Source organism: Acomys minous (genome assembly GCF_964271855.1).
Source record: "Acomys minous genome assembly, chromosome: 13".
Taxonomy (NCBI): domain Eukaryota; kingdom Metazoa; phylum Chordata; class Mammalia; order Rodentia; family Muridae; genus Acomys; species Acomys minous.
Genome location: NC_140495.1, coordinates 86,423,216 through 86,449,771, shown reverse-complemented (window position 1 = coordinate 86,449,771; position 26,556 = coordinate 86,423,216). Strand labels below are relative to the sequence as shown.

The window sequence follows — 26,556 nt, the reverse complement described above, 5'->3', positions numbered from 1 at the left end:
CAGAATTATTTTTACACCCACAAGATAGATACTCTAACACCTACATAGAGAAGTTATTTCCACTGGGAAGCCAGCAAAGTAGGTAAATAAATCTTGAAAAAGAAAAAGAATGCAAAGGGGACTGGGGATTTAGCTCAATGGTAGCACACTTGCATAGCAAGTATGTGGTCCTAGGTTCTGAACTCAGCACCTGCCTCCTGGAGGCCAGGGGGAAGGCAGTTAAAACAAACAAAAAGGTAAGATGTTTTTTAATGCCTGCCATGCCTACTACCTTTGGCAAAATATTAACAAGTAATCATGGAAGATTATCTCTGGACACTAAAAAGACTTCAATCTAAGAAACCTAATAGAAGTTTTGATCTTGGGATGGCAAGATGGCTCAGCTGTTGAGGGTACTTGTCACCAAACCTGAAGAGCTGAGTTCAACACCAGCGCCTACACGGCAAAGACTCAACTAAGTGCTGCACAGCGTGAACAAGTACACATACAACTCATACACACAAAACAGATGTTACTAAAAATAATTTTTCAAGCTTTTATCATTTACATTCTTCTTGCTGTATGTAGTTTATTATATATATGTATAATAATGTAAACGTATATGCAAAAAAAGCATTAATTAAGTTTTTACCATTTCAAGATTTAATCAATTAAAATATTGTTACCTGACTGGCTAAGACGATCATGGGCCATCATTTCCAGTAGATTTTGTCCATTTTCTCCTTTTATTAATTTAACCTTTGGTCTTGGAACCTGACAATTTTAGAACAGAAAGAACATAATTCAATGATATCCGTATTTCCAACAGCCAAATGTTCCTTTCTATACTACTTTAAAATAATGGCCAGTTAATGATTAAACTTGATTGGAAAACAGCTGCCAAGCAAAAAATTTATGCCATCTATTTGTTTGTTTGTTTTTCGAGACAGGGTTTCTCTGTGTAGCCTTGGCTGTCCTAGACTCACTTTGTAAACCAGGTTGGCCTCGAACTCACAGCAATCCGCCTGCCTCTGCCTCCCGAGTGCTGGGATTAAAGACGAGCGCCACCACGCCCGGCCCTATGCAATCTATTATTTAAAAAAAAAAAAATTGCAGACAGGCATGGTGGTACACGCCTTTAATCCCAGCACTAGGGAGGCAGAGGCAGGTGGATCACTGAAAACCCTGTCCCAAACACCCCCAGAAACAAAAAGACAAAGATGTTTTGTTTTTCTTGAGACAGGGTTTCTCTGTGTAGTTCTGACTTTCCTGGAACTCACTTTGTAGACCAGGCTGGCCTCAAACTCAGAGATTCACCTGCCTGGTCTACAAATCAAGTCCAGGACAGCCAGGACTAAAAGTAAAACTCATGGAGGGGGTGGGGGGAGATGCACTGTACAATGGTGGAAGAAAGCTTGTGGAGTAACCCACCAATAACTGATCTGACTCCACTTCATGAGATGCTGCCTGGGTGGCCAAGAACCTGAGATTAAATAGGCCAATGACCTATTAAAAAATAGGTTACTGTTCTGCTAAAGGTATGTTTTAATAAAATGACTCCTAACAACATTCTGATATATTCATAGAGCCTTACGTGGCTCAACTAACATCAGAGAAGCTGTCTCCTGCACCAGATGGAATAAATATAGAGACTCACAGCCAGACAATATGCAGAGGATAAAAGAACTAGGAAAACCCAGCCCTGAAAAAGAAACATCTCTATCAAATCCCTCCCCTCAGAGCTCAGGGAACTCTGCAGAAGAGGTGGCAAAAAGAGTGTAGGAGCCAGATATGATGAAGGAAATCAAGGTTACAACAGGGCTGGTGCACATATGAACTCAGAGACTGACACGTGCACAGTGCCTGTATAGGTCTGCACCACAAGGGGTGGTGGGCAAACGTCCCATCCTTAAGGCACAAACTATCTCCTATTGACTGCCACTTGCAAATGAAAAACTAAATTTCTTCCAGGAACTCTCACGGGAGGAATAAGCCACTCTTAAGTTAGGCCCAATACCCAGCTGTAGGCATAGGAACATCTTTGGAAGCTCCTTGTCTCATAATGTTAAGTCAGGAAAGCTTTTTTTGTTTGTTTGTTTCTTTTTTTTCTCCCTTACAGGTCCTTTCCACATATATTATGGCTTCCAGTTTGGGACTTTTATAAGACTACTTAAGTATGCAAACATGTATGCCTTTCTTGTGCTTTTTCTTTAGCTCTTTGTTTGTTTTTTTCATATTCCAATTTGTTTGGTTTTGTTTTATCTATTATTCCTTAGATGCCTCTTTGCTTTCTATTAAAGACACTGTGTGGATAAAAATGGAAAGGGAAATAGCAACTTGGAGGAGTAGGGGGAGGGAAAACTGTAATCAGAATGTATTGTAGGAAAAATACTTTCCAGGTGAACTGGCCCTGCCCTGATGACATGTAGCGGGAGAGCGGGCCCTGCCCTGATGACATGTAGCAGGAGAGCAGGCAAAGATTAAGAATCTCCTTGACACACAGCAACAACGAGATATCCAACAGCAGTCCCAGTGAGGATCCGGTAATGATGGTGTAGGCCTCAAACCAGACCCATGACTCGGAGCAATGAACATTTGAGAGTAAACATATGTGGACAAAAGACTATACTACATGTTACAACTTCTGTGACAGGATTTTTTGTCTGTTTTATTTTACTGGAGGGGAGGTGGGGGATTTTGGTAAATGACGTGTAAATCATAGACATTCAATAAAAACAAAACAAGAAAAATATTTTCAATAAAAGAAAAAAAAAGAAGCTGTCAAAAGAAACAGGTGGAGAAGAGGGAGGGGAGAAAGGAATGGGACAAAGAAGATAGGAGCAAAAGGAGAAGAGGAAAAGGAGAAATATGAAGAGAAAAGGGGACGAAAGAGGTAGAAAGGGAGTGAGAAGGGGATGTTATCTGGCTCATATATAACTCTGAGTCAAGCTTAACTCATATTTACAATTTCATCTTTAGGGGCTGGAGAGATGGTTCAGCAGTTAAAGCACTGGCTGCTCTTTCAGAGAACTCATGTTCAATTTTCAGCACCCACATAGCTGCTCACAACTGTCTGTAGCTCTAGTTCCAAGGGATCCAACACCCTCATACAGACATACATGTAAGCAAAACACTAATGCACATGAAATACAAATAATTCATAATAAAATAAATATCAAAGGCTTCAAAATGATATCCAAATAACTAAGCCCAATACAGACTATCCACAAGAATACATCAATACACCTGTCTCACCAGCCTAAACTCTATGTACACCTTGTTATAGGTAATTGTATACTGAAATACCTCTATGAGAAACACAATAAAGTCTTCAAGTGACAACTGCACTGAAACTGAAATGCTTACCTGAAATGCTATGAGATAGCACAATGCAGCCAGCTCAGAAAGAGCTCGCCACTGGATGTCACTATGCTGGCCCATCTTCAAAAGCAGAGAGCCAACATGCATGTAGAAATGTCCTTTCGTTTCTAGAAAAGTAGCTGACAGCTCATCATTTCCACCCACAGAAGATTTGACAGACTGAAGAGCACTATCAAAACTGTAAAATTAAAAGAGTAAACCTACCATACTGTAACTAATCAGTTTCATTATTTAATTCAAAACAAAATTACTAAGTCCTATTTTAAATTTCGCTTTCCATTTATTTTTATTCACAGATGAAGCACCCTAGTGGTTAACCACAGATCACACACTAATGAGAATTTTCATCTAGCAGCTACAATACAAAGAAAACAAACCCTAAAAGGATATTAATCACAAAAAATATACGAATCAAATAAAATTGATAAACTGAGAATATCCAATAGTAAATGAGGACAAGACACAGCTCATAAATTTTTTATTTTATATTCTAATCAACATTTTTAAATCTAGCAATCAATACCTAGAAGCCTTTTACTGTGTGAAGAATTATTTTAAAGCAGCTTATCTTAAGAAATCAGAACAACAGATTTTCTGGCAAGTAAGGCCTGAGGATTTCTATGGGTTCTCAAAGTCCTCTTAAGTGAATTCTCTGAGATTAAACCTATTTAAAGCTTTGACCTTTATACTTTTACTCACAAATATAAATGAATTTTTCAAAGACTTCAAAATATGAAAGTACATAGTTGAGAATCTAGTTGTTCACAATTAAGATGTTAGATTACAAAAATGTAAAACAATGCCTCGTTTCTCATAACTCTGTTGTTTAAGAAACTCCTTTACTTTTCATAAACAGTGTTATTATTGTTATGGGCTTATTTGTTTCAATGCATTAGGTATTTTTCAACAATCCCTTCCTATAGGGGGTTTGTTTCTTGTTTTCTTGGCTTTTCAAGACTGGGTTTCTCTATGTAGTCTTGGATATCCTGGAACTCACTCTGTTAACCAGGCTGGCTTCAAACTCAAAGACATCTGCCTGCCTCTGCCTCTTGAGTGATGGGACTAAAGGCATGTGACATGTGACATCATGGCCCAGCCAATCCCTTCTTTCAAAGTCAAGCAGTAGCCCATAAACCCCTATCAGCTCCTGTCCTTATACAAATTCAAATTATGTTTTTGTAATCCGAAATTTGGTGGAAGGTTGGATTAATTGTTATATTTTAATTACTTTGTTTCTAAATCAAAACAATGTTTTCTGAAGTAATAGTGATGCTAAATGCTTATACTAGCAAACTGAATCGGGTCACTGAACAATAAAGACTTTTCTTACATGGTTTTTACCCAAAACTACATTAAAAATAAAATGAGATAGCCAGAAAATTCATTTTCATGTCATACTATTAAGCTGCAGGTCTAAAAGGTTTAAAAGGCGAGCTGTAATACTATTTTAGGGATGGCAATACAGCCAAGAGGGCAGTAAAGGCATGTATAGCCGACCCTAATGAGTTCATTCCCCAGGACCCACAAATGAAAGAACAGAACTCCTGAAAGTTATCTTCTGACCTCTACACCTGCACCACAGCATGTGACACCACATACATAAAGAATATAATTTAAAAATTACAAAGAGAATTCTCTAAAAGTAAGTTGTATATAATGACATAAAAATTCCCATAATAGGGCTGGAAATGGCTCAGAGGTTAAGAGCACTGTTCTTCTAAAGGCCCTGAGTTCAATTCCCAGCACCACATGGTGGCTCACAATCATCTACAATGAGATCTGGTGCCCTCATCTTGTGGGCAGACACACATTTGGGCAGAATACAGTATGAATAATAAATAAATAAATCTTTTTTAAAATTCCCATAATAGTAGCAAAGATAATATTCCTCCAAGTTTTTTATTATATGAACTATAGATAAATTAGAGGAATGCTAATGATGTAAAGAAACCTATACCAATTATTGAAGAAAAGAAAATCTGCCCTTTGGCTAAGTGTGCTCATGTGCACAATTCCGCTCTCAACATCAACATACCTTTCCAGGAGTTCCCTACTTTCTTGCACGTCTCTGGTGGAAAGTGTAAGAAGCATAAGGTTGGCATAAGCTAGAAGCAAGTCTTTATTGGTTGCTCTCCACGTACTTTTATCAGAATCCAAACACTGCAGAGACTCCAGATAGTCCTATGGTTTTTAAGAAAAACACATTAAATTATAAAACAGATTTTGAGGAACTGACCATTATACACTGTATACATTGTATACATTATACAACGGTCAGTTTGTATGACCACAAATTCCTTGGCCCATTCTTATTCAAACAGCGAGAAAAATGAGTGATTTTACACTAGCCTTAAAAAAAAAAACCAAATGCGTGTACACATACACAGAGCAAATTATAGATGTGTGAAAATTAATTTTTACACTAAACTTATAAAAATATCATACACACAGACAAAGAAACACACACGCTAAATTTATTTTCTCAAACTATCCATTTAAATTGGGCTTGGCACAAGTTTCACTTTATTGTTGTGCTATATCAATGAAAGAAATTTAAATGTTGGAAAACACTGTAGAGAAATAGCTTTTACCTACCTTAAGAGTCTGTACAACACATGAATTCCATTCTAAACTTGCACGTAAAGCTGTGTTCCTCTCTGCCTCATGGCAGTGCGCCACAGCATCCTTCAATCTTTTATTTGAACGATAAAGTTCTACTAGTCGGATATTCACATGAACATCATCAGGTCTTGCATAAAGTTCTGACTGGATCAGGTCAAAAAGTTTATTCCATCCATCTTCACCTTTACAATCTAAAAGCTGTTCCTATTTGGGAGAAAAAGTACTAAATGTTAAGTAATACTTATCTAACTTTAAATAAGCCATTGGCCATGTACAGCCTTCCGCGATGACTAGCTCTAGAAAGGTGAGAACCACCCTACATATATTATTAGCTCCTTTAAAGTTATTTCCAGGTGTTAACAACTTAATGTGCCTCAAAAACACTAAACCTTCCAGTAACAATCTGTATTTCATTTCCTAACCTCCTTCATCAATCTCTCTCCTTCTGAGTCATTTCCAAAAACTTACATTTGGCTTTTTTGGGGAGGCAGGGGGTTGAGACAGGGTTTCTCTGTGTAGCCTTGACTGTCCTGGACTTACTTTGTAGACCAGGCTGGCCTCAAACTCACAGCCTCTGCCTCCCAAGTGCTGGGATTAAAGGCCACCCACTGCCGGTACATTCGGCTGCTTATCTGCAAAAAGCAGCCCTGACCTTTGACTATATGTGATAAACTAAATGAAAGTAAATAAGTTGTTTTAAGGGAACGTTATAGTATCTCTTTCAAAATAAATAGTGTTATAACTTTTAAAGAAACATGTATACGCTGGGCATATTAGCATATACTTTTAATTCAAGCACTTGGGAAGCAGTAGTAGGCAGATCTGAGTTCGAGGCCAGCCTGGTCTACAGAGTGAGTCCCAGGACAGCCAGGGCTACACAGAGAAAGCCTTTCTTAAGGAAAACAAATTTAAAAGAATAGCATAAAAAGAACTAAGTAAATAGATATACAGTTCTTTAAATATTATACATCTGTAGCAATGCATGCATATATCTATATATGAAATATTTTCTCCAAGAGTTATTTAGTGAACTGAGTTTTAGTCAGGAAAGAATAATGAGTACTACCTGTAATCATAGTATTCTGGAGGCTAAGGCAGGATGACCATAAGTTTGGGCCAGTCTAGGATACATAAGCAGAACTCTCAAAAGCAAGCAAACAAGGGGCTGGAGAGATGGCTCAGAGGTTAAAAGCATTGACTGCTCCTGAGTTCAATTCCCAGCAACCACATGGTGGCTCACAACCATTAATTATGAGATCTAGTGCCCTGTTCTGGCCTGCAAGCACACATGCAGGTAGATACTATATAAATAATAAATAAATCCTAAAACAAACAAAAAACCCAAACAAACAAATATAATAATCAAAGCTGGGTATGATAACGCTCTCTTATAATCCCAGAACTAGAGGCCAGCCTGGACTTCCCTCAAAAAAAACACACAAAGTATGAATTTAGTAAGTGTTTTGAATAAACTGTTTTTATTTTCTATTTGAAAGCCTCACACGCTACACGCTGGGCAGTTGTGGCACATGCCTTTAATCCCAGAACTCAGGAGACAGAAGCAGGTGGACCTCTGAGTTCCGAGGCCAGCCTGGTCTACACAGCAAGTTTCAGGCCATCCAGGAGTAAAACAAAGAAGCTTTGTCTTAAAAAACAAAACAAACAAACAAAAATAAAAGAAAGAAAGCCTCAAACGTTTCAATTTTTTAAAAACGCTTTTTCTGTTATCTGAGATAGGTCTCATTATATAGCCCTGGATGGCTTTCAACTTGTTATGCTATACCAGGCTGGACTTGGATACCTTCCTCTGCTTCCCAAGTGCTGGGACTAAAGCAATGCACTACCATGACAGGCTAGAACACACTTCGTCATAATAGTTCTAAGCTTTTGACCTGTGATAATTAACTAATGAAGAAAAAAATTTTTTTAAAGATTTATTCATTATTTATTAAGTACACAGGTTTTTTTGTTGTTGTTTTCTTTTGTTTTGTTTTGTTTTTGCCTGAATATAAACCTGCAGGCCAGAAGAGGGGACCAGATCTTCTTATAGATGGTTGTGAGCCACCACGTGGTTGCTGGGAATTGAACTCAGGACCTTTGGAAGAGCAGCCAGTGCTCTTAACCTCTGAGCCATCTCTCCAATCCCAAAGAAAAAAATTTTATGCCAGACAGAGCTTCATTTACACCTTATACACACACACACACACACACACACACACACACACACACACACACACACACACACACACAGCTTACCTCCACTGATCAGAAAAATGATACAATCTACCATACCAACTACTTGTTACAAACAATGAAACTGTAAAATCACTAAAATATTATTCCAGAAGAATAACAGAGATATCATTTGTAAAGAATTCTACTGCCAAGTAAGACAACACTCAGAAATGTTCCTTAAAGATTTTAAAAGAAAGCATGTGTGTGCTCCTCTGTTAAGTTTGCTATTAAGAAGTATTTAAACTTCAAAATACTAAAAATGATTGTATCTTAGTTTTCTCTGTTTATATATTGGTTTGAAGCTTTACCTTCAGCTTATAAATGGCAGGACTTCCTGGAAAAAGTTTGGCTGCTCTTTCAACCCAGTATTTTGCTCTTCCATCGGTCACATCATTTTTACAAAGCAATTCTGCAATCTTCAACACAAGATCTTTTTGTGTTGGGTTTAATTCCACTGAACGCTGGTATCAGGAAAAAAATATCAAAAAAAAAATTTTAAATTGCATACATGTGTACATACATACAATCATCAAAATTTACCATATTAAATATTATCTTCCTATTTTTCAAAGTCTTAAATTTATGTATGTGCACACACACACACACACACACACACACACACACACACACACACACATGAATGTAGGTATACAAAGAGGCCTAAAGAGGGTGTCAGATTCCCTAAAACTAGAGTTACAGGCAGTTGTGTAGGCTGTCCCATGTGGTGCTAGGAATCAAACTCAGTTACAAGAGTAGTAGATACTCTTAATCGGAGCCACCTGTCCAGCCTCTAAAATTCCTGTTCCTAAGCGATGTTATTTTAAAGCTGTTAAAGCATCATTATTTTTTGTGGAGCAGGTGTGGTATCCCATACCTTTCATCTCAGCACTCAGGAGGCAGAGGCAGGACAATCTGTGAGTTGAAGGCCAGCCTAATCTACATAGAAAATTCAATTCTAGGACTATTCAAGATGCCCTCAAAAACAAAATAAAACAAAAACATTTTTTATGAAAAAAATATCAAATTTTGTGTTGCTTAGTAAAATTTTAAAAGAATGAATTGTGTAGGTGCTCCTGTACCACGGCACACCAGTCAAGGTCATAAGACAACTCCCTCTTTGCACCTTGTAGTTTGCAGGAATCAAATTCAGAGGGTCAGGCTTAGTGGCAGGTCCCTTCATCAGCTGGGCCATCTCACCAGTCTATACTTAAAATTTTATGAGTTTGTTTTTGCTTTTGCTTTTTTGGTTTTCAGTACAGGGTCTCTCTGTGTAGCCTCGGCTGTCCTGAACTCACTTTGTAGACCAGGCTGGCCAGGCGATCCACCTGCCTCTGGCCTCCCAAGAGCTGGGATTAAAGGTGCGCATCACCATGCCTGGCAAAATTTTATGTTTTAAATATTCAAAACCTTAAATATGTTCCAAAAAAGGGTTTATCTTTATTTAGTTTTCACTGTCTTAGAACTCACTTTGTAGACCAAACTGGCCTCGAACTTACAGAGATCCACCTGCCTCTGCCTCCCAAGGGCCAGATATAAAGGGGTACTCTACCACTGCCTACTTCAAACTAAGTCTTAATAGTATTAATGCTTATTTTCACTACATTGATAAAATTCCTATGAATTATTTATTACTTATCATGGATATCACCTGTAAGGTTGTGCAAAGGTTTTTACATACATAAAAAAATGTATACGGGTTTTCAGCCTGCATGTTTATCTGTGCACCACATGTGTGCCATAGAGGCCACAAGATGGTATATTCCTTTGAACTGAACTACAAATGATTGTGAACCACCATGTAGTTGCTGGGAATGAAACCCAGCTCCTCTGGAAGAGCAACCTATGCTCTTAACTGCTGAGCCATCACTCCCACCTCACATAGGCTGTATCATAATTACCTATAATTGCCCATAATTACCTTGTAACATTCAACCGCTTTGTCTGTATTTTCTTCTACTTCATAAAGAAGACCCAAAAATCTGTGGGCTTTAGGGTCCCTCTCTTGCACATTAATATATGTAGAAATGTATCTGTTTTAAAATACAAAAATAATAAATTAAACATGTAATTGTACTGTGTATATTAAAATAATCTAAAATTTAAAAAAAACTTCAGATTAATTACATTTACAACTACACTTAAGTACTGACTGAAGAGTATATTCTGAACCAGGCAGCCATCCAATTATTTTATTGTAATTCAATTACTGGCTATCATTACTTATTTAACATCGAGTCCAAAAATATTCACTGTAAAGTATCTAATAATCATACAGTGATAACAACATATTTACTCATTTTACTATTTATTCAGGATTTATTTACTTTAAGTGCCAGCATATAAGTATGTGTGCCACAGTGGTACCTGGTATCTATGGAGCTTGAATTACAGGTATTTATAAGCCACTATGTCCTCTGTAAGAGCAACTGAGCACTCTTAACCACTAAACCATCACTCCAGTCCCTCATTTTAATACAAAGTGCTATACATTTGCCAAATGATTTTTATGCCATTACCTACAAGAAATGAACATGTAAGTTATTTGTCTTCGTGATCACATTTAGTAAAGCACTAAAGAGTTTCGCATAAAAAATAAGCAAAATGATTAACCTACAATAAATTTTTACAGTAAGAATATGTAAAATGCTAAAGACCAATTTCCCAAACTAAGAGAATATATTTACCTTTTAAACAAGAAAATATTTTAGTACCATACACAGCTAAATTTGAATAGAAAAGTTACTTAATTACCAAATAAAACTAATTCTCTTTTTTTTTTCCATCCTCTGCTTGGGTGGGAATGTGTATACTGTAGAGTATACATGGAAATCAAAGGACAATTTGCAGTAGTTGGTTTTCTCCTTCTACCATATGGGTCTCAGGGGTCCAGCTTAGGTCAGCAGGTGAGTGGTGAGCAACTTTATCCACTAAACCATCTCACCAGCCTCTCTTTTCTATTTCTTTTATCAAACAATATTAAATCAGTTATCCTCTAGGTTCAGTAATAATTTAAGAGAAACAGACCTAAGTCCAAAACTAAGGAAGCAAAGGACAATAGTTAACAACCTCAGTGCTGCAGATAGCAGATCTGTTTCCCTTTCCTTTAGAGGGGAGGGGTTGCTAGTGATTAGATCCAGAGTCCCTAATCATACATAAAGTTCATCAAAGAGATAAGTAACTAAAGGTGACTCTAAAGAACTGCCCTTGTAAAACCAGTGTTGCAGCGTTTCTCACCAGCAGTCCCCTCTTCCTATCACTGAGTAGGGAATTAGATTCAGCGAGTCTCTTGCTGTAAGTGTTAAGACAGCAAACAACTACTGAGCTATTCCTTCTCTCCAGCAAACTGAAGCACCATATATCCAACCAGGAAGAATTTACATATAGGAATGATCTCTTTCATTCTACCCAAGGATAATTTGAGAAAAAGTATCTTAAGCCAAATAATTTCTGTACTAGATATAAACAGAAAATAAATCCAGTAAGAAATGTTCATTAAAGGTTCAGTCTAACAAATATCTAAAAGCAATAAATCTCTTATTCAAGGATTTACTTTAAGTAGAATGTGTCTTTTAGCAGTTTTTCTTATTTCAAAGATTAAAAATAAAAACACATTTCCAGTTTGGCACTTACTTTTTAGCAAGATCATATTCTTTAGCTTCATAGTACAGCTTTGCAAAATAGAATCCTTTCATTGACTTCTAAAAAAAAATGAGTGGTTTTATTATTCCCATTTTGAAATACTGTACTTTTCAAAGGACAAAAAAAAAAAAGCCTAACAACCTTGCTATTTTTTCATATAAAATGTAAATAGGTTGCCTGAAAATACATGTATGTTCTAAAAGTTAGTGCTTCCAAATTTTATAATTCATATTATAAAAATCAAATTCAAGAATAGTTAAAACAGACAGACATCAGAAGTTACAATTTAAGGCAGGTAACCTAGTTCACACCTGTAGTCCTAAGCACTCAGGAGGCAGAAGCAAAAGGATCACAAGTTCAAGGCCATCCTAAGCTCAAAACCAGCCCAAGTTACAACACACACACACACACACACACACACACACACACACACACACATACAAAATGAAAAAAACTTTTACTCAGACAAGCTATGGATAACCTTAGCCATGTGTTAGCCAGCATGCTTTGTACTGCTTTACTACACCTAAGTACATAGAAACCAGCTTTTCTGGGGAAAGGGACATACACCAGAAATCACTCCTTTCCTACTATGTGTAAGAAAGAAGCTTTCTTGGGAAAACATTTCAGAACCATTAAGGTACTGGACATTCCCTGGTCCATGTACTATTTTGGGAGGGGATGGCGTCGAGACAGGGTTTCTCTGTGTAGCCCTGACTGTCATGGACTCACTTTGTAGACCAGGCTAGCCTCAAACTCAGAGATCCATGTACGTTTGCCTCCCAAGTACTGGAATTTACAAACATGTACCACATTTTCCTTTGAAGTAAGTCTGAATTCTTCACATGAATCTATTTCATATCCTCGATGTCAAGATTATGGTCCAGGGGTGGATAAACAGCTGAGCGGCTAAGGGGAGCACCCACATGGCAGCTGACAACCATCTGTAACTCCAAACCTCCATACACATCAAGCAAGCAAGTGGTACACAGACTTACATACAGGCAAATCACACAGATACATGAAAAGAAATAAGAAAGTAAAAGTTGCCAATGGCTTTGGATACTCAAGTATTTATAAGGACTTGAAGGGGAGAAAAGGCAATCTTTTTCTGAGTTACTCCTGTTTCGGTGAGAGATAACTTACCTATCTTTGGGCTGTTGCCAATAGAACTGGTTCAATACTCATGAAACCTACTAGAGTTACTCTGCTTCCGACAAGCTGTGTTAGCAATCATCCTTCAAAAAGGAGGGTTGAGAACTAAAGTGAGACAGCTGGTGTCTGAGCTGATGAACCTAAACCATTATCAGGACATCCTAGCTGAAGGCTTCAAAGAACACCTAGAATACCGTTTCAGCACTGTTTCAGACAGCCAGTCTCCGGTGTCTTTTGATTCAGACAAGACACTCCCAATGTAACCACCACAACGTTATGCTTATATCTTTAATTGCAGTGATTGGAAGTCCTGGCTATCTGTATTGTTTTTGTACTTATTTATCTATTCCTTCAACTGTAGGGCGCACTTAGGTAGGACCCTGGTATCTGGATTACAACCATGGAACCCCAGATAGTAGGTACTCAATGTATATTGAAGTACACATAAATCTTCATTGTCATGACCTCCTTGGGATTAATTTCATAGAGTTCAAACCATATAAAATTTCACTCTTTTCCATAAGGTTTATATCCATTTGTACAGCAATTTGTTTCTTTTCCATTTCTTTAATCTCTGATAATTTAGTATGTGGAAGAGGGGTCACTAAAGCAAGACTGATTTCTTAAACAATGAAAATGCTTTTTTGTTTTTTGTTTTCCTTTTTCTTCTGTTTACTCTTTAATGGTTATATGCTAAGAAAGGCCATTCTTACTTGGAGTGATAAATTTTTCATGCCTATATTCTTTCAGTTCCTCTAAAATTACTTTGAAATCTAACACTTATTGCTCTTAGTAGTATACACTGGAGCCTTTGATTCTAAAAAGCCATTAACCAACTATCAATTTTCAAGCAATACCTAGTAAATAACCCATTAAACAGCCAATCCTTTTTTTCCATATTTTGGAAAGGAACAAAATTTTCTTGTGTAATAGAATCTCTTTTTGTTTTTTGTTTGTTTTTTTGTTTTGTTTTCTTTTTTGAGACAGGGTTTCTCTGTGTAGCCTCAGCTGTCCTGGACTTGCTTTGTAGACCAGGCTGGCCTCGAACTCAGACTGATCTGCCTGCCTCTGCCTCCCGAGTGCTGGGATTAAAGGCGTGCGCCACCACGCCCGGCTTCTGTTTTTGTTTTTAAGCCATGTTCAAACTCTAGCACAAAATGACCTGACATGCTACTGTAGCCCAGGTTGCAAATGAACTCACATGATGTTCCTAGGCCAGCCTCCAAAGTGCTGGGATTACAAGTATGAGCTACTATGCCCAGGTTTTTTGTATTGCAGTCTTAATTTATTAATAACTCTTTCTGCTACCCAACTTTACAAATGAGCACATTTACAAGATCAAATTTGAAAATTGAGTATGACAAGACAGTAGCAAGTTTACTTTCAAACTATTTTTTACAATTTGCTTATTCATTTTATATGTATGAATGTTTCCTCTGCATGAAGGCTATATATACACCCCATACATGTCTGATGCTAGAGGTCAGAAAAGGTTGCCATACCCCCTGAAATTGAATTATAATTATGAGCCACCATGTGGGTATTGAGAACTGAACTGGGGTCCTCTGAAAGAGTGATTAAGTGCTCTTAACCTCTAAGCCATCTCTCCAGTCCCTTAAATTCTTAGCTAAGTCAGACTTATAATTCGGTATTATCTTTAGTTACTCAAAAAGCATATTAACTATACAATCAATGTGTATGTGTGACTGAGGGTGCTTTTGCAAGTTCACTAAAAGGACAAGTAGAGGAGATACATCATTAAAATAAATCTGTAAACTACATGAGCATAATATTTAAGGTAACTGGGGTGGAGAGAGGGCTCAATGGTTAAGAGCGCTGCCTATTCAAGAGACCTCAGTTTGATTCCCGGCACCCACATTGCTGCTCACAACCACCTGCAACTCCAGTCCCAGGGGATGTGATAGATTCTTCTGACCTTCTCAAACATAGACATGTATGTAAGCAAAACACCCATACACATCAACTTAATTTTTTTTAAAGGTTAAAGATAGGGGTTGGAGAGATGGCTCAGGTTAAGAGCACTGGCTGCTCTTCCGGAGAGGTCCCGAGTTCAATTACCAGCAACCACATGGTGGCTCACAACCATCTATAATGTGATCTGATGTCCTCTTCTGGCGAGCAGGCCTTTATGTAGGCAAAACACTGTATACATAATAAATAAATCCTTAAAAAAAGATTGAAGATAATTAGATCTAGCAACATGGCTTCAGGGGGTAATATGCCATCAAGCCTAAAGCTCTAAATTCCATACCTAGGCCTCACATTTTAGAAGAGAACCAATGCTAGCAAACTTTGCATTAACTTCCACATGTGTACTTACATGTACATACATACATATACACACTTGTGATCACAAAATAAAATGCAGTAAGACAATAAACTAAGATATCAAAGCATTGGTAAAAGCATGGAGAAACTGAAGACACATAAGTTGACAGCAGGAATATAAGAAAGTACAGTCACTACAGAAAATACCAATTAACATATAGCCCAATAATTATTCTTGGTGTAACTCAAGGGAATTAAGAGCAAGCACTCAAATAGTTTTACATCAATGTTTGCTGCACTATAGTAGGCAAAAGATATAAACAACCTAAGAATCAAGAGTGAATGAATAAACAAAATAATACACATATACAATCATTCAGCCATTAAAAAGGAATAAGACTTCCCCCCAAAACACACACACACACACACACACACACACACACAACAACAACAACAACAACAACAACAAACCGCCTTTAATCCCAGCATTCAGAAGGCAGAGGCAGGTTGCTCTCTGAATGAGGCCAACCTGGTCTCCAAAGCTAGTTCCAGGGCAGCCAGGGCTACAGAGAAATCCTGTCTCAAAAAACTAATTAAAAAGACTGCTAACATCTGCTACAATATGGATGACCTTAAAAATATACTAGGTAAAATGTACTAGACACAAAACAACAAATATAAGATCCTACAAACATGAAAAATTGAAAATAACCAAATTCACAAAATACAGAAAGAGGTCACGAGGAGCACAGAAAAGAAGGGCCTTTGGCATTATTTCTTAGTGGTTACAGAATTTGTTTGGCATAAATTTTTTTTTAAATACAAAAGGTTTGGAAATAAGGGTTATGGTTGAACAACATACTATGAATGTTAATACCACACAAATGAAACTAGTTAAAATGAAATTTTCCATATAGTTGTCACTATCCAAATCAATAGAAACCAACTCAAACTAATTTTTGATAATATATATGCACACACACACACATATATGCAAGTATATATGTTGTTAGCAGGGTGTGGTGGCACAGCACTCAGGAAGAGACAGTTCTCTGAGAGTTTGGAGACCAGCCTGGTCTACAGAGTTCTGGGACAGCCAGAGCTACATAACAGAGACCCTGTCTCAAAAACAAAACAAAACAAAGCAAAACAAATAAAAAATCTGGATTGAATGTTGACTATGTAGGGACTTTATTTGGTTGTCATTGCCCTAACATAATTAAACAACTATTTGCACACTTACACAGTATTAGGTTCTATTATTGAAGTATACCTTATCTGAAATGTTTGACATTTTTAGATTTCACGGTTTGGGGGGTTTTTTGAGTTTCATTTTTCAGATTTTTAAATATTTTCAAATCTAGTCTCATATACAAGAATCAAGTCTGTATATGAATACATTTGTTTGGTGTACAACTTATACACAGAAACTTAAAGTATTCCATGATTAATTTTTGTGCCCTGGCATTTTATTTGGATCTGTCAGAGGAAACTCAATGTAAAATTTCCAACTTGTGGCATACCAGCACTAAATGAACGCGAGACTTTTTTTAAAAAAATTTTAAACAATTTTTTTTAAAGATTTATTTATTTATTTATTATGTATAGAGCATTCTGCCTGCAGGCCAGAAGAGATGGTTGTAAGCAGTCAGTGCTCTTAACCTCTGAGCCATCTCTCAAGCCCCGAATGCAAGACTTTTAAAATCACTTTGGAATTCTAATTTGGGGGGGGAGGCGGGGATTTTTCTGGACCCATAAAAGTTAAAAAAAAGATGGGGGCTGGAAAGATGGCTCAGTGGTTAAGAGGATTGTCTGCTTTTCCAGCGGTTCTGAGTTCAATTCCCAGCAACTACATGGTGGCTCACAGCCATCTGTAATGTGATCTAATGCCCTCTTCTGACTTGGTCATATACAATAAATAAAATCTTAAAAAAAAAAAAAAGACTTTAAGGCAGGCAACAAAAAAGTATATCATTTTACATAAGGGACTTACTTGTACGTCCATGAAATTTTGGTGTACACATGGTCGGCCATAAAACCCTTAGTGACAACTCTTACTTTTCATAATTTAAAAAACAATCTACAAATGAATTGTGCATTTGTAATACATAAATTGAAGACCTGGCTCTTTGTATCTCAAGATTTGCCCTAAATTAACATAGATCATCCTTGTTAATACTAACAACGTCAAAATTTCGTTTTATTGATGAATAGCCTATACTGTACCAAACTCCAGTTTACAAATGGCAGAACTTAAGATTGTTCAACACCCCCCAATTTTTTTTCACTCTAGATCCTCTGCACATCCTTTTCCGCCAGCAAACATTCTTGAAGAACACAAAATAAACTTAACACATTAATGATCTCAAAATTTAAAAAAAAAAAAAACAACTAAAAACCACTGACCGAACACGTTACGCAAAACACAAAAACGTTAGAAATGTTAAGGCATAGCAACTACTGCCTGTAAGAAATTTACAATTACCTGACCTTCTCCGCTTTAAATACAAAACTTAGACCAACCGAAGAATAGCTCCCAGAAGGTTTTGGGGAAGGGATGTAAAGGAGTGCCAACAGAACAGAAGACTCAAATTAGGGGCCGCCCGCGTCCTGTGTGCTGACGCGCCCTTGCGAATGTGGCTGTTCCAGCACGGTCCCCGGAGCCACCCACACAACGGTAGGAGCCCACCGCCGAGAGGCGACAGCGTCCCGCGGAGACACCGCCTCCGGCGCCCGGCCTAGCCATCCCGGAGCCCCAGGGCGCCCGCGCTTCTCCCCCGGCCGGCATGCCGCGCCGAGGCCGGTGAGGCCAGGCCCGAGCGAGCCCGCCATGAAGAGGAAACGCTGGCGGCCGCAGTCCCCACGCCTCCCGGTGCTCAGCAGCGCCACGACGCCCGCGGCCGCCTCCACTCAAGCGGGAGCCGAGGCCGCCGGGAGCCATGACGCCGGCGCACACACCGCCGGCCTGGCCAGCCCTGCCTCACCTCTCGGGGCGACGGGGCGGAGCCCTGCACCGAGGCGATGTACCGCTCCACCTCGGCCTTGCTGCGCCTCATCGCGCCGCCGACCAGGCTCCCCGCGAGCGGGAGGCCAGCCCCGGGGCCTACAGCGGCTGCGGTCTCCAGGAGGTGAGCGCCGAACGCCCGTGACGCAGCTCCGTTGCGAGCGGGTGGGGGGGGCGGTGCGTGCGGCGCGCGTCATCACTGCGCGCCACGCTGCGGCCCTGACGCGCTTGCTCCGGGCCTCCGCCTTCGGACCACGTTACCGCTTTTTTCTTTAACCCCTTCCCCCTCTTTTCAAACGAATGTGGCTAACTCCCTTACTCAGAAAACCTTTACATATTTCACTAGTGTTACGTCACAAAGTATACCCAAAATGCAGTGCTGCCCTAAGAATCCGACCGTTTCGGTGCTCCATCTGGTCAAAAGTTTAAAAGTTGATTTCCTTTTTAAAGAGACAGACTTCATTGCCTCCGGTTTCGGTAGAATAATGGTTAACATTTGACGGTGACTTTCTGCTCGCAGAAACCAAAGTGGAGATATGAGCCTTTCATGGTGAGCCGCATTCCGCCCTAGGGTAGGTGACCGGTAAGGGCAGAGAAGGAAGTGGTGGCTTTCCTAACAAACAGAAACTGGCATCACGAGGTTTCTGAGGAATGCTTAATTTAGGTTTCTGTTTCCTGGGTAAGAATCGGGACGGGACGGGCTGGAGAGATGGCGCAGTGGTTAAGGGCACTGAATGCCTCTCCAAAGGACCTCAAATCCCAGCACCCACATGGCAGCTCACAACTGTCTGTGACTCTAAAGAGCTGACACTCTCACACAGATATATATGCAGGCAAAACACTAATGCACATAAAATAAAGGTAAATAAATTTTTAAAAAAATGATAAAAGAATCGGGGCGGTCTTTAGGACATTGTCAGCAGCACTGCCTTTTGGGGGGGGGGCCTGTTCTGTGACTTAACAATTAGCAGAACAGGTTATATTAGAATACTAAAAGTAATCATTTCTTTGGGTTAGAGAGATGGCTCCTCAGTTAAGAGCGCTGGCTGCAACTCCAAAGGACCCAAGTTCAGTTCCCAGCAGCCAGTTCCAAGGGATCTATCTAAGTCTAGGTTTAAAAATTGATTTCCTTTTCAAAGAGACAGGCTTCATCAATGCCTCCGGTTTCAGTAGAATAACAGTTAACATTGGACAGTGACTTTCTGCTCGCATAAACCAGAGTGGAAACATTAGCATTCCATGGTGAGACGCATTCTGCCCTAGGTTACTTTAGGGGCAGAGAAGGGGAAGTGGTGGTTTTCCTAACAGAAACAGGCATCACAAGGTTTCTGTTTCCCGGGTAAGAATCCAGGCGGTCATTAGGACATTGTCAGCAGCACTGCCTTTTGGGGGCCTGTTTTGTGACTTAATTAGCAGAACAGGTTATATTAGAATACTAAAAATCATCATCTCTTTGTGCTGGAGAGATGGCTGCAGGTTCTGACCCCCGTAGCACCCATGTACGCACTGCTCAGGCACACACAATTTTTTTTTTTAAGTAATAGTCTCAAAACTGATTGGGAATAAATTAGAATTCCTGAAAAGCTGTGTCAGCAAAGACTGCTTAAAACTGCTGTGGAGGGCTGGAGAGATGGCTCAGAGGTTGAGGGCACAGGCCGCTCCTCCAGAGGTCCTGAGTTCAATTCCCAGCAACCACATGGTGGCTCACAACCATCTATAGTGTGATCTGATGCCCTCTAATGGCCTGCATGTGTACAAATAGGCAGAGCACTGTATTCACAACAAATAAATCTTTAAAAAAAAAAAAACCTGCTGTGGAGAGGTTGGAGTGGTGCAGGTCCAGAGCATAATTACCCTACTGTAGGTGAAAGGGGCTGACCCACTGACTCCAAAATTATGTCTAGACCCAAGCTCAACCTGGGACGACCTCTGGCGGTTAGATAAAAGTCAGCATTCCTGCCAAAAGGAGCCATTTCCCTTGCCTCTGGCAGAAAGGGACAAATGGCTCTGGCACTGGCAAATGGCTATGGCACCTGTACCATAGTCTCTGCTAGCCTCCAGGCTCCCCCAGTTCCTACTCAGAAGCACTGGCTGTACACTGGAAGCCATCTTGCCAGCATCCTGGCCCTAGTCCCCCCTTTCAGGCCTTAGGCTCCTGTGCTCCCCAGATACCTACTCCCCCATCTTCTCTCTTCTTCCTGAGAGACAACCTTGGAAGTTTGAATAAACTTTACCTTTTCCCCCACAGAGTGGCCCTCGCCCCTTGCATACTCTTATCTGGGCTAGGTTAGGCCCCAGAACAGCCTCTCGCCCACCTCTGGGTCAGAACTCACAGCTTGTAACTATGGATTAAAAACCTTTGAAATCTTAACTTAGCAGACAACTAGTTTCCACAACTCCAAATGGCCAAACTGTCATCAGTGGTTTTGAACTATAGAAGAGTTTCCTACCGTACTGCAATTGCACACACCAGAATTTTAATATTTTTTATTTATTATCTTATTTTATTTTATTTTTTTTGTTTGGTTTTCTTTTCCCCCTTGGTTTTTCAAGTCAGGGTCTGCGTTAGCTTTGGCTGTCCTGGACTCACTTAGATCAGACTGGCATCGAACTCACAGTGATCCACCTGCCTCTGCCTCCAGAGTGCTGGGATTAAAGGCATGTGCCACCTTGCCTGGCACCAGAATGTATTTTAAGCTTGCCTTTATGACACTGTTTGTTCTGTAAAACTATAAAACGTCTTCCATGTTGGAAGACGGAGTTTGGGGTAACCTAAGTCTGTGTTCCCAGGCCATGGTCACTCAAAACGACTCCCAAATAAACGCTTATTCCCTTTAAGATGAGAATTGTGTTGTTTGCATTATATTTTCTAAAATTTCATAGGTACCTCCTTTAAGGCCTGTGAGATAACTCAGTAGCTAGAGTAGCTTGCCAGGCTGGGGAGCTGAGTTCTAACCCCCTGAACTCATGTACAGGGATAGAAAGACAGAACAAACAACCTCCCATTTGTGTGCTATGGCATGGGTGCCTCATCCCCCAAACACACACACACACACACACACACACACACACACACACACACACACACAAATTAAATATATATTTTGGTAATTTGAATTGTAAAATCTTAGTTTTAACAAAACACAAAATGTTTTCAATGCTAGGAGAAGTTTAGATTTCAAAAAGTCACATTTGTATATACACTAATGCCTTGATTATGTTTAAAATAAGTATGTTAACATTTTAATTGGGTATTTTGAGTAGTTTTATTGATTTGAAGTTTTTCATATCTTCCAAAGAATTCTATAAACAATGAAGCATTGCTGTTAGAAGGAAAAAAAAATCGCATTTTGTTTTATACCAGCACAAGATCAAGCAATCAACATTCCAGCATGAATGGGGAAGGGGTCTATGAACACCCAGCCCTAGCTGAGGATTGTCAGTGGTTAATATGCTAGGGATGGGAGAACTAGTTTTCTTCAGGGAAGTAACCAATGACTGGTTAGTGATCCAATAAATAAAAACACTCACTTGCACATGCAAGCAACTATAATTAAACTTGTGGGGTTTATCCAGGTATGATGACACACGCCTGTAATCCCAGCATTTGGGAGGCAAAGGCAGATGGATCACTGTGAGTTCGAGGCCAGCCTGGTCTACCAAAAGAGTCTAGGACAGCCAAGGCTACACAGAGAAACCCTGTCTCACAACAACAACAACAACAACAAAATGTCAAAGTAGAAAGGAAAAGGAGGATATTCTGAGAAGAAATGTTGGGAGGTTAAGAAAGAAGATGGGTGATTTTGGTCAAAACACTGTATGAAATAGTCAAAGAATAAATGAAGAATTATTTTTAAGTTTTTAAATAGAGATGGCTCAAGGCAGGTGGAGGCACACACCTTTAATTCCAGCGCTCCGGAGGCAGAGGCAAGTGGATCTCTGAGTTTGAGCCCAGCCTGGGTTATGGAGAGAAACTCTGTCTTGGAGGCACAGGGGTGGGGGGTGGGGGGTGGGGGGTGGGGTGGGGGTGAGGGGGGTGGGAGGTCAGCAGTTAAGAGCACTTGGTGAGTAATGGTGAGGACTGGATGTCAGATCTGAACATCAACACTTCCTCTTCCCTGTAACCCCAGCTGGGGTTGGGTAGGGAAACAGAAGAAGATCTCTGGGGTTTGCAAAGTAAACCCAAGTCCAGGTTCAGGGAGAACACTACCTCAAGGAAAAGGCAGAGAATCATAGAGGAAGATTCCATGTCCTCTTCTGGCCTCCACAAATCCAGACAGGTTCATGCGCCTGTCCATACATGCTGTACTCAGAGAGACGAGTGCACACACACATAAATCGATGTCTGGGGCTGCAGAAATGGCTCAGTGGTTAAGAGCATTCACTGTTCTGGCAGAGGACCTGAGTTTGGTTCCCAGCCCCTACATGGCTACTCACAACCACCTGTAGCTCCAGCTCCAGGGGACGTGATGCTCTCTCTGACCTCCGAGGGACCTTGCATGCACACGGCACAAATCCATACTTTCAAGGACACACCAATATATATTTATATATTTGGTTTTTCGAGACAGGGTTTCTCTGTGTAGCCTTGGCTATCCTGGACTCACTCTGTAGACCAGGCTGGCCTCAAACTCAAACAGATCTGCCTGCCTCCGCTTCCCAAGTGCTGGGATCACAGGTGTGCGCCACCAGGCCCAGCTAAATAAACATATTTTTAAAACCATTTTAGAAGTATATTGGATGTGAATAACAGAAAATAAAAACATAATATTGGGATTGTGAGGGTGACTCAAATTGTTACTGGGGTCTGAGCTCCTTAGTTGCCAATACGATGAGATCTGTGATGCACTTGAAGTCATGAACACTACGTGACAAGAGAAATCATGAGTCCAGTTTCAAAATGTGTCACTAAAAATAGCCATGTTGAGAAGGCTGAGCCAGGCTGAGAAGTGCTTACTGTTTGGGGTGGGCTCCTTAGCATGTCACGTGGAGAAGCTCAGGCAATCTCCTCAGTTACTTTGAGGATGGTGTTACATCTTAGTATAGAATTCAGAACACTTTTGAGACTTGGGGTGTATCTTGGTGGGAGACCACTTGAATAGTCTACACAGGACCCTGAGTGCTGATCACCAACAGGAAAGGAAGAAGAACAGAAACAAGGGGCTGGAGAGATGGCTCAGAGGTTAAGAGCACTGTCTGTTCTTCCCAAGGTCCAGCAAATACATGGTGGCTCACAACCAATTATAATGACATCTGGTGCTCTCTTCCGGCATGTATATGCAATAAATAAAATCTTAAAGCAAAACAACACAAACAAACCCAGAAACACCCACACACACCTTTTTTATTTTACTTTATTTTTAACAATCAGTTCCTGTTTCTGCATGAATTAGGAACTTTCACATGTTTTGCTTCACTTTACACAATGCTTTCTGTAAGGCACTGAAGTTCCACTTGCCTTCTTGGAGGGCTTTTTGTTGTTTGTTTGTTTTTGAGAGACTGGGTCTCACTGTGTGGTCCTGGCTGGCCTGAAACTCACTTGTACCTCAGGCTTGCCTTGAACTCACAGATAGCTTTCTGTCTGCCTCTGCATCCCCAGTCTTGGAACTAAACGCCTGCACCACCACACGCAGCCATTTGCATCAATTCGCTGACCTGAGAGCAGGGGTCTGGCATTTAAATTGTTCACTTTAGGATAATATGAAAGCAAAACCCATTCAATAGAAACCTAATTTGTTTCTCACATTTTGAACTTTCACCTTCTCCTTGCTACAGTGTGAGGTGTATGTAACACTTTCCCTATTATAGGCTGATGTAAACATTAAGATGAGCCAAAGATATAGTGTTCATAAGCTAGCAATATTAACTGTTACAACCTGTGACCATTTCAGCTAATTGAGGTGCAGTTCCCTTACACAACAAGTAATTGTATTCCTGTTACATTGAAAATACCCTTTCCAGCTTTACTGAGAGAGAATTGACTGCTAAAATTGCTTTTTGATGTTTTTGTTTTTGTTTTTCCAAACAGGGTTTCTCTGTGTAGCCTTGGCTGTCCTAGACTCACTTTGTAGACCATGCTGGCCTCCAACTCGCAGCGATCTACCTCTGCCTCCAGAATGCTGGGGTTAAAGCCATGTGGCACCACCGCCAGGCTTTGTTTTTGGTTTTTTTGAGACGGGGTTTCTCTGTGCAGCCTTGGCTGTCCTGGACTCACTTTTACAGAGACACACCTGCTCTGCCCCAAGAGTGCTGGGATTAAAGGTGTGCACCACCAAGCCCAGTTTACCACCCCCCCCCCACACACACACAGTTTCTTTCTTTCTTTCCTTTTTTTTTTTTTTTTTTTTAATATTTATTAGCCAGGTGTGGTGACACACACCTTTAATCCCAGCACTTGGTGGGTAAAGGCAGGCAGATCCCTCTGAGTTCAAGGCCAGCCTGGTCTACAAAGTGAGTCCAGGACAACCAAGTCTACACAGAGACCTTGTCTCGAAAAACAAAAGATTTATTGATTATTATGTATACAGTACTCTGTCTGCGTGTACTCCTGCAGGCCAGAAGAGGAAATCAGATCACACATTACAGATGGTTATGAGCCACCATGTGGTTGCTGGGAATTGAACTTAGGACTTTTGGAAGAGCAGCCTCCATCCCCACTGTTTCTAAGACAGGCTTTTTACTAAAAAACTGTAACCAGGTAACAACCAGGAGATTTCTAAAGAGCTGGCAATTTAGCTGTAGAATCAGGCTTGTAAATGTATTTTGTATATAGGTCAGAAAATAAAGTTACCTCACTGAGCTAGCAGGTTTTTATTTTAGTTTATGCCTCTCATGTCTTTATTAGTATAAATATTAGAATAATTTTAAAAGTTAAATATTACACTTAATTGTATGAAGCCTCAAGGTTTCCTGGAGAAATGAAGGTATAGAGTCTAAAAACTAAAATGGGCTAAGCAGCCATGGGAAAGCTGTTATACATGCTAGGTAAAGCCCCAATAAAAAGAGGTTTAGTTAAAAAAAAAAAAGCGGTTTAGTTCAAGCCAGGCAGGGTGGCACACACCTTTAATCCCAGCACTCAGGAGGCAAAGGCAGGCAGATCACTGTGAGTTCCAGGCCAGCCTGGTCTACAAAGTGATTTCAGGACAGCCAGAGCTACACAGAGAGACCCTGTTTTGGAAAAACAAAACAAAACAAAACAACACAGAGATTTAGTCCATTATCACTATGGTGGGAAACACGGTGATGTGAAGGCGGAGAAGGAGCTGAGAGTTCTGCACCTTAATCTGCAGGCAGCAAAAGTAAGAGCCCCACTAGGCCTAGCTTGAGCAGAAGCCCTGAAAGCTCACCCCAACAGTGGCACAATTCCTCCAACAAGGCCAGGCCTCCTAAAAGTGCCCCTTCCCATGGGCCAAGCATTCAAACACATGGGCCTACGGGGGCCATTTCTATTTAAACCACCACACAGTGGATCTCTTAGTTCAAGGCCAGCTTGGTCAACAGAGTGAGCTCCAAGACAGCCAGGGATATACAGACAGTCTTGAGAAAAACAAAAACAAAAACAAAACCTCTATCTATATAGATATCCTTCTGTATATGTTTTAAAAAATTAAGTCTAATACAAGTAACTCTAAAGTTTAAAAACAAATATTCAAAATCTGATGTATTAAAAAACACTGGTTATGGAGAATTGAATGCTTGAGTAAAATGGGTTATATTCACAATATACTTTCAAGCTATACCCAACTATGCATCCAGATAAGTTGGTCCTTCTAAATGATGTATTTTCCTAAAAATTAATTCCTGGCCCTATGGTTGGTCTGACTAGAGTCATGGGTGATAACCTTATGCATGGGCCTCCAGGGTCCTCTTGTTCTTCTCCTCTAGGTCTAATGTGAGGCCCTGCTTACACTGGTTGTTGAACAGTGAACAGCCTGTTAATGTACCTGAGGACCCAAGGCAACTCCTTTTATAAGGGGTCAATGTTTTGAGTTCCCTAAGGCCAGTGGGGAATGAACACGTTGGTCCTCAGCAGCTGCTCCCCAGGGGCTGAGCACATCCTGCCGGGGCGAGCAGAACCACCCGCCACAGCCGCACCTACAGCATCAGAAGGTCCCTTGTTTTACAACAATACAGCAAATGATTTTACTCACCTGAACTGGAAACTCGGAAACGTTTGCTTTCTCAGGGGCAGTCTGGTGTGAGGGGATTGTGGGTTTTGGCTTTATAAACCCTACTCCGCTTCCCTTCCAGGC

The 26,556-nt window shown here is 40.1% G+C and overlaps 1 protein-coding gene across 3 annotated transcripts in view; it reads right to left on the bottom strand.

The window, feature by feature from the left end:
* LOC311581387 (E3 SUMO-protein ligase RanBP2) overlaps positions 1-26,556 on the bottom strand; it is a 65,842-nt gene extending 39,286 nt beyond the window's left edge. The window contains exons 1-8 of one of the 3 annotated variants that reach the window (XM_084753558.1): positions 26,455-26,556; positions 11,848-11,915; positions 10,136-10,247; positions 8,526-8,678; positions 5,956-6,186; positions 5,396-5,541; positions 3,346-3,538; positions 666-753 (exon numbers count right to left, since the gene is read on the bottom strand). In XM_084753558.1, the coding sequence (XP_084609684.1) occupies positions 666-753; positions 3,346-3,538; positions 5,396-5,541; positions 5,956-6,186; positions 8,526-8,678; positions 10,136-10,247; positions 11,848-11,909 (985 nt within the window). In that variant the 5' untranslated portion in view covers positions 11,910-11,915; positions 26,455-26,556. Of the gene's footprint in view, positions 1-665; positions 754-3,345; positions 3,539-5,395; positions 5,542-5,955; positions 6,187-8,525; positions 8,679-10,135; positions 10,248-11,847; positions 11,916-18,284; positions 18,481-26,454 lie in introns of those variants that run through there. The other 2 variants (XM_084753556.1, XM_084753557.1) reach the window with 2 other exon arrangements.